Source organism: Cyprinodon variegatus, unplaced genomic scaffold (assembly GCF_000732505.1).
Source record: "Cyprinodon variegatus isolate N-32 unplaced genomic scaffold, C_variegatus-1.0 Scaffold72, whole genome shotgun sequence".
Taxonomy (NCBI): domain Eukaryota; kingdom Metazoa; phylum Chordata; class Actinopteri; order Cyprinodontiformes; family Cyprinodontidae; genus Cyprinodon; species Cyprinodon variegatus.
Genome location: NW_015150525.1, coordinates 603,330 through 612,815, shown reverse-complemented (window position 1 = coordinate 612,815; position 9,486 = coordinate 603,330). Strand labels below are relative to the sequence as shown.

Sequence of the window (9,486 nt, the reverse complement as noted above, 5' to 3'; positions counted from 1 at the left end):
ACTTGCGACTGGTTCTCATTGACAGCTGCAGATAAAGGCATCAGATAAAGGCATCTGTAATCATGAATGTTGTCTTCAGGTGAGATTCTGACAACTCAAAGGTTTCTTTTAGGACCTCTCCACCTCAGACTTTTAGAAGACGATGTGCTCTGCCAGAAAAGTGGCTATCAGTCTGTTAAATTAATTCAAATGTACAGAGGAATGTGAAATTGAGAGTAGTAGGGAGAGCCAGGGGAGAAGCAGGAGAGGACAGATAGAGAAGTGAGAGAGCGGATAGAGTAAATAAACATAGCCGGGAAGTGTTGAGTCCACGCACAGGACGTGGCTCGGTTTGTGTGTATTTATCAAACCCAGCTGGCTCCCATTTACCCAGGAATGAGTCTGCACCTCTCAGAGGTCTGCGCCTGCCTCGCTTTGAAGGCCCCTGTCGTCTGCGTGTTGAAAAAAGAATCCGCTTTTCTAATGGACTCTCTGGTGTCTTTGAACAATTAAAAAACATATCACACGTATGTTGCCTTATGTGCACATTTTAAACATATATTTACTCACAAACACCCGTACACACACACGGATAAACACAGATTTCACAAGCGTTCACTTAGACCCCTAAACAGCCACTAGGGGATGGATTTAATTGCTTCCAGATGGAGGTTTAGGACATAGCACTCACCAACACAGACAAAATCTGCTTTGTTGAAGTCAGCAGAATTACTCTCGTCTAATTAATTAAGTGCTGGTGGATGGGAAATCACGGAAATGGATTTCCTCTGGATTTTTAATCCAAAATAAAATCTGGAATCTGAAAAGCGACTCTTTTACAGATATTTTGTACACCGCCTTTCTTTTTAACGCTGAACTACCTGTTTGGGTTTATTTTTTTTGCAGATGTGGCCTACACCTACACTGAGCCCCTCATATTGAGGATAAACGGCAGTCCTGAAAGGTTGTTAGATGATGATGGAGATAGCTGCAACACAACGCTCACAGCACCCAAAGAGAGTATTACATGTGAGTAAAGCAACTTCACCGACACACACCATCAGTTCGGTTTCCATTACTGATTTCTCCTCAGATGAGTCATATTATCCTGACCTTTTAACAAATACCCAAGAGAATTAGGTCGGTATCCATCCACACACTTAACTTTTTGAACACGACCAAATCTCCACCCATATCTGAACTTTGAGGTTTGTGCTCAGAACCCAAAAAAACAAACGTCTCTTGATTTTTTCCAGTTTCCTCTGTTCTCTGTCAGGTCTTTCTTCCTGGCTTCCTTTCTTTGGATTGTTACAGTGTCAGCCCTTCCCAGACTTTGCTTGTTATTTAGGGTCCGCTGGACATATTGGTCATTTGGCTCAAAGTTTAAATCTTGATGTTTTTTAAAATATTTTTTAAGTAAGCCTTTTTCTCCAGTTAATCCCATTTAAAACATTATGTACGCAGAGGTCTTTTAAGTTTTCTTTTTATAGATAAAACTTTATGCCATTATTGTTCCCAGCAAAGGAAACATTTTTTAAATGGAAATAGAAAAAAAATGTACATTATGTAAATCAAAAAAAGCAATCCGGAAATTAAACTTTAAAAAATGTTTTAATAAACTGTTTTAGGTTGTGTCTATGCTCTTTTCTCAGATTGTATTTCTTGTTCCAGATTACATTTCTTTATTTTTTAAAATTTTTCCAAGTCTACTTTTTAACAGATTTTACTTTTAATTGTTTATATAATTTGTATTTTTTAGATTGAGATTTACGAATTGCATTTCAAACATTACATTCTCTTCTCTTCAACCTCAATAGAAGTGCATGCTCTTGACACACACATTGAATCAGAATTACTTTATTAATCCCTTGCAGGAAATTTTTTTTAATGTTTTATTTAAATAAATAGCAGAAAAATTTAAGTTATAAAAGACAAAAATGTAATAAACTAGTAAAATACTAGTAAATATAAATAGGAGCTTCTGCAAAAGGCTGCACAAGTGTTGATGCATGCGCACTGTTCTACCAATACAATATAGTGCTAAAGTCTTGCAGACCAATAGAAACGCAGCTCATATTTTCAGCAAATGGAAGAAAAAGTCTCTTGCCATCTTCCCCGTCATTTACATCGCTCCAAATATCAGTGGGAGTTTTCACAGCTTATTGCTGAATCTGAGGTTTTACTTATTAAATGCTTCTTCATTCATCTGTAGCGTTTTCTGTCAACATTTGGCAAAGAGAAACTCTCACTTTTATAAAATTGAACGAAAATTACTTTTTTTTTCCACTTAAGCCTGTATTGTCTTTTATTTTACATACAGATTGATTAGCAACATCTAAACTCATTTACCAGATCTTCCTGAAGGAGCACCTCCCTCTCTCCTTTCATCGCTGAGAGCCATCAAAGCTCCAAGTCTCCTTTTAACGTTTTATATCATCAACCGCCGTTACTCGCTTTTCTTTCTCAAATTACAAGTCCTGTGGTTTCGTCTCAGTCAGAGAGAGACAGACGCCGTCTTACTCGCCTTGATGTGCAGACACAGTCGGATTTCTGAAACAAAACCAAAGCCATGGTTTGCCATTAGTCCATCGCATTTATTTTTTCATGCCTGTTGTAGAATTTAAACCAAATTTTAACCAAATTCGGTCATTATTGTTTAAACCACTGGCGGTAAAAGGGAGTACACCCTCAAGCATGCAACCCTGATGCATAAAAAGACATGATAAAATATTTAGGGGAAGACCTTATTCCTGCAGAACAATAAGTAATAATAAAGCAGAGTCGTCCTCATGCGAAGCCGCTAACCTTACAGCATGGTAAAAAAATGTAAAAATCCTCCACTGTGGCCTAAATCTGTCCATGCTTCCCCGCACAGTGAAGAGGATAGATGATTTAAGTGAGTGAGTGGTGATTGAAAGGAGGAATTTTGAGGCGAGGAAGAGGTTGTATAAGCTGTCATTTGAGAATGTGTTAGAGAGCTGCAGCCTGAGATCTTTTCTTCGAGTCCAAAGCCAGCTATAGGTGGCGTCATAATAGCTAGTTTGTACTAACTGAATATCCAGCATTGTAGACAGGAAGTGGATAACTGGATAAGTAGGTGAACACAGCCTTGTATGAGGTAAGTAGATGAGTGGATGTCTGCTCTGACTCTACCTGCCCCGTCTGCTCTTTGTCTCTATTTTAAGTTCCTGGCAAAAGACTGTAAATGCTCCTTTTCTCTTCTTTCTCTCTGCGTCATTCCGTCTCCCAGAATAAAAACTGTGAGAACCCGCCCACTCCATATGTTACTCTAGAAAGCTTACGCAACTATCAGGTGTTCCATGTCATCCCTCTAGGTTTAAATCAAACAATACTTGGCTAAACTTTTCACACCCCTTAAGCTTCTCCACATTTTCTAACTACGAAAACACACATTTAATGCACTTTATTTAGGATTTGCACTGATAAACCAAGACAAAGTAATGGAAGCAAAATGATGCACCTGGAGTTTCCCTTTGCATTCAGTCTACCAATTGACCCTTTAATGAAATTTCACCTCAGTGTCTCTACAAGCTTTGCACATCAACAGCCTAAAACCCTTTAAGCAGTTGCTTTAAAGTAATTAGAGCTCAGTCACAATGAATTGCCAGTGTTTGTGAGCAGCAATTTTAAGTCTTGCCAAAGATTCCTGTCTTTGATTATAGACCATTTTAATACAACATACCATTTTAATTATAGCTAGGATTTATGGTCATGATGAAAAGAGGGTTTGTACTTGTTTTCTTCCAGAATTGTTCCAGATTTAGCTCCTTCTACCAGAGATAGATTGATACATCGACTGGATGATATTTCTGTCCAATATTAGTGTTTTTATTTTGTATCGGCCTATACATACTTTTGTTTTCTGATCCAGTAGTGCAGCAGTGGTAAGGACTAAGGTGCTCAATGTTCTTTGCAGCACAGCTTTTCCTCTTGATACTGTTTTATACCCTAACCTTATATTAAATCCTCCACAACACTGTCTCTGACCTGTTGGGTGGCTTCTTTGGTCTTTTGTTGTTGCTTGACTTAGGCCAATTCACAAGAACGCGACTACGGACTCATGTTCTCGCCAAGTATGTTCTTGAGAAGAACACAGGAAAGTCTGGACTCTGGTAGAACGGGAGCACGCAGCATAAATATGGGTCGACTGGAACAGAAGCGTACTGATGACATCACCACACGCTCAGCTCGTCTAGAGCTGCATTTCACCTCCTGTAATTAATAGTTTCTAGATCATAATAAATTCTGACTTTTTTCATTTAGTGGGGGAATAATAATGAACACAGTCAGATAAACACAAATCAAATGTCAAATAAAACAAAAAAACTCGGCATCAGAATCAGCGGTCCTTCACACACGGCTTTGCAGAGAGAGGGCTGCTGCAGACGGGCTGCAGTTAGAGGTCCGCTGGTTGCCATGGTCCTCTCAACTTCAGATTTTTCTTTATTTTTTATTACGCATTTAATCGGTAAATAGGCCATATAGTGATGCTTAAAAGTATAATATTCTCATCTCCAATTATCTTAAAACATACTTTTATTGAACAACGGCAACAAAAAAGGGAACTTTCAACTTAATACTTCCATTGGAAGCTGCTGCTGCCGCAGTGCATGCTGGGACAGCTGTCAATCTCAAGAACGGACGAGTCTGCTCTGATGCATGCTGGGTAAATAGGGAGGGGTGAGAACAACGGGGACAACATGGACTTTGTTCGTTCTCAGTCTGCTGTTCTTGTGAATTGTAACAGTAGTAGGTTGATGAGTTTTCACGAGTACACAAGAACGCTCAATTACACATAATGAGAAACGGCCTTAATAGGGATATTGGTTAAAAAGGTTAAAGCATGGATGCCAGTTTTTGCAGTCTTTAAAAAAAAATTAGTAAGGATTTTATCATTATCTTCTACTGGACAATTAGAACTGGCTGTCACCTTTATGAGTTCATGCTCCTTCTCTGAGCTCTCCTTTGCTGATTCTCTCGTACTCGCATGTCGACCTGTTCCTGTGCACTCGAGTCAACTTCTGTCACTTTTAGAGTGGAACCGAACTGAGAAATTGTAAAAGTAGGTAGGCTACTTTAAGGACATCCGGCTTCTTGAGACAGTACNGCAAAGGAAACATTTTTTAAATGAAAATAGAAAAAAAATGTACATTATGTAAATCAAAAAAAGCAATCCGGAAATTAAACTTTAAAAAATGTTTTAATAAACTGTTTTAGGTTGTGTCTATGCTCTTTTCTCAGATTGTATTTGTTGTTCCAGATGACATTTCTTTTTTTTTAATTTTTTCCAAGTCTACTTTTTAACAGATTTTACTTTTAATTCTTTATATAATTTGTAGGGTTGTCACGATACTGAACTTTTCAACTCGATACCGATACTAAGGAAAATATTCAATACTCGATACCATTTTCGATACCACAAGAATAAAAACAAAGACTCCAAAATTCTACAGAAATATTTTCATTTATAAATAAAATACAATAAATAAGTACAATAAACAATGAGAACAATATTTTGCGGTTGTTTGCTTTGCACAATATTAAGCAAGCTTGATAAAAACTTACAAAACTAAAATTAAGTGTCTCTTTCTTGGCTATGCTTTGCACACATAACAATGACACTAGCCAAACCGGTTAAGAAACAAAAATAATTGCACAGAATTATTCAATCACACAGTGTTCAGAAAGTGCATTGTCCTCTACTCTGCACTTTAGATGAATGACTGTTTAGGTGCCACTGGTGGTGGCACTGTATCGATACTTTTGAAAACGAGTATCGTATCCGGATACAACGTTTCGGTATCGATACTTTTTCGAGTATCGATACTTTTGACAACCCTGATCATTTTTTTTTTTTTTAGATTGAGATTTACGAATTGCATTCTTTTCAAATTGCATTTCAAACATTACATTCTCTTCTCTTCAACCTCAATAGAAGTGCATGCTCTTGACACACACATTGAATCAGAATTACTTTATTAATCCCTTGCAGGAAATTTTTTTTAATGTTTTATTTAAATAAATAGCAGAAAAATTTAAGTTATAAAAGACAAAAATGTAATAAACTAGTAAAATACTAGTAAATATAAATAGGAGCTTCTGCAAAAGGCTGCACAAGTGTTGATGCATGCGCACTGTTCTACCAATACAATATAGTGCTAAAGTCTTGCAGACCAATAGAAACGCAGCTCATATTTTCAGCAAATGGAAGAAAAAGTCTCTTGCCATCTTCCCCGTCATTTACATCGCTCCAAATATCAGTGGGAGTTTTCACAGCTTATTGCTGAATCTGAGGTTTTACTTATTAAATGCTTCTTCATTCATCTGTAGCGTTTTCTGTCAACATTTGGCAAAGAGAAACTCTCACTTTTATAAAATTGAACGAAAATTACTTTTTTTTTCCACTTAAGCCTGTATTGTCTTTTATTTTACATACAGATTGATTAGCAACATCTAAACTCATTTACCAGATCTTCCTGAAGGAGCACCTCCCTCTCTCCTTTCATCGCTGAGAGCCATCAAAGCTCCAAGTCTCCTTTTAACGTTTTATATCATCAACCGCCGTTACTCGCTTTTCTTTCTCAAATTACAAGTCCTGTGGTTTCGTCTCAGTCAGAGAGAGACAGACGCCGTCTTACTCGCCTTGATGTGCAGACACAGTCGGATTTCTGAAACAAAACCAAAGCCATGGTTTGCCATTAGTCCATCGCATTTATTTTTTCATGCCTGTTGTAGAATTTAAACCAAATTTTAACCAAATTCGGTCATTATTGTTTAAACCACTGGCGGTAAAAGGGAGTACACCCTCAAGCATGCAACCCTGATGCATAAAAAGACATGATAAAATATTTAGGGGAAGACCTTATTCCTGCAGAACAATAAGTAATAATAAAGCAGAGTCGTCCTCATGCGAAGCCGCTAACCTTACAGCATGGTAAAAAAATGTAAAAATCCTCCACTGTGGCCTAAATCTGTCCATGCTTCCCCGCACAGTGAAGAGGATAGATGATTTAAGTGAGTGAGTGGTGATTGAAAGGAGGAATTTTGAGGCGAGGAAGAGGTTGTATAAGCTGTCATTTGAGAATGTGTTAGAGAGCTGCAGCCTGAGATCTTTTCTTCGAGTCCAAAGCCAGCTATAGGTGGCGTCATAATAGCTAGTTTGTACTAACTGAATATCCAGCATTGTAGACAGGAAGTGGATAACTGGATAAGTAGGTGAACACAGCCTTGTATGAGGTAAGTAGATGAGTGGATGTCTGCTCTGACTCTACCTGCCCCGTCTGCTCTTTGTCTCTATTTTAAGTTCCTGGCAAAAGACTGTAAATGCTCCTTTTCTCTTCTTTCTCTCTGCGTCATTCCGTCTCCCAGAATAAAAACTGTGAGAACCCGCCCACTCCATATGTTACTCTAGAAAGCTTACGCAACTATCAGGTGTTCCATGTCATCCCTCTAGGTTTAAATCAAACAATACTTGGCTAAACTTTTCACACCCCTTAAGCTTCTCCACATTTTCTAACTACGAAAACACACATTTAATGCACTTTATTTAGGATTTGCACTGATAAACCAAGACAAAGTAATGGAAGCAAAATGATGCACCTGGAGTTTCCCTTTGCATTCAGTCTACCAATTGACCCTTTAATGAAATTTCACCTCAGTGTCTCTACAAGCTTTGCACATCAACAGCCTAAAACCCTTTAAGCAGTTGCTTTAAAGTAATTAGAGCTCAGTCACAATGAATTGCCAGTGTTTGTGAGCAGCAATTTTAAGTCTTGCCAAAGATTCCTGTCTTTGATTATAGACCATTTTAATACAACATACCATTTTAATTATAGCTAGGATTTATGGTCATGATGAAAAGAGGGTTTGTACTTGTTTTCTTCCAGAATTGTTCCAGATTTAGCTCCTTCTACCAGAGATAGATTGATACATCGACTGGATGATATTTCTGTCCAATATTAGTGTTTTTATTTTGTATCGGCCTATACATACTTTTGTTTTCTGATCCAGTAGTGCAGCAGTGGTAAGGACTAAGGTGCTCAATGTTCTTTGCAGCACAGCTTTTCCTCTTGATACTGTTTTATACCCTAACCTTATATTAAATCCTCCACAACACTGTCTCTGACCTGTTGGGTGGCTTCTTTGGTCTTTTGTTGTTGCTTGACTTAGGCCAATTCACAAGAACGCGACTACGGACTCATGTTCTCGCCAAGTATGTTCTTGAGAAGAACACAGGAAAGTCTGGACTCTGGTAGAACGGGAGCACGCAGCATAAATATGGGTCGACTGGAACAGAAGCGTACTGATGACATCACCACACGCTCAGCTCGTCTAGAGCTGCATTTCACCTCCTGTAATTAATAGTTTCTAGATCATAATAAATTCTGACTTTTTTCATTTAGTGGGGGAATAATAATGAACACAGTCAGATAAACACAAATCAAATGTCAAATAAAACAAAAAAACTCGGCATCAGAATCAGCGGTCCTTCACACACGGCTTTGCAGAGAGAGGGCTGCTGCAGACGGGCTGCAGTTAGAGGTCCGCTGGTTGCCATGGTCCTCTCAACTTCAGATTTTTCTTTATTTTTTATTACGCATTTAATCGGTAAATAGGCCATATAGTGATGCTTAAAAGTATAATATTCTCATCTCCAATTATCTTAAAACATACTTTTATTGAACAACGGCAACAAAAAAGGGAACTTTCAACTTAATACTTCCATTGGAAGCTGCTGCTGCCGCAGTGCATGCTGGGACAGCTGTCAATCTCAAGAACGGACGAGTCTGCTCTGATGCATGCTGGGTAAATAGGGAGGGGTGAGAACAACGGGGACAACATGGACTTTGTTCGTTCTCAGTCTGCTGTTCTTGTGAATTGTAACAGTAGTAGGTTGATGAGTTTTCACGAGTACACAAGAACGCTCAATTACACATAATGAGAAACGGCCTTAATAGGGATATTGGTTAAAAAGGTTAAAGCATGGATGCCAGTTTTTGCAGTCTTTAAAAAAAAATTAGTAAGGATTTTATCATTATCTTCTACTGGACAATTAGAACTGGCTGTCACCTTTATGAGTTCATGCTCCTTCTCTGAGCTCTCCTTTGCTGATTCTCTCGTACTCGCATGTCGACCTGTTCCTGTGCACTCGAGTCAACTTCTGTCACTTTTAGAGTGGAACCGAACTGAGAAATTGTAAAAGTGGGTAGGCTACTTTAAGGACATCCGGCTTCTTGAGACAGTACATTTTTCATCCTAGTTGTGGCTAGTAACGTTAGCAAAGTGTCTTCAGGCTAATAGCTGTCGACTTAAAAAGTTGGATAAGTGAAGACATCCACAAATAAATTCCATCTGAAAGGAAAAGACAATTAGAAGAATTTTATTGATACAATTAATTTAAGGCCTTGGTGCTCAGACCCCGGCAGGAAACATTTGTGCTGAATTTTACTTTAATAATCATAAGCAGGTGTGTGAGAACAGGGATGT

General features: G+C 38.2%; 1 protein-coding gene across 1 annotated transcript in view; it reads left to right on the top strand.

Moving 5' to 3' along the window:
• Positions 1-9,486, top strand: part of LOC107083334 (myoD family inhibitor domain-containing protein-like) — a 63,632-nt gene that overhangs the window by 32,066 nt on the left and 22,080 nt on the right. Inside the window, exon 3 of the mRNA XM_015372472.1 lies at positions 886-1,008. Coding sequence (XP_015227958.1) covers positions 886-1,008 — 123 coding nt within the window. The remainder of the gene's footprint in view (positions 1-885; positions 1,009-9,486) is intronic.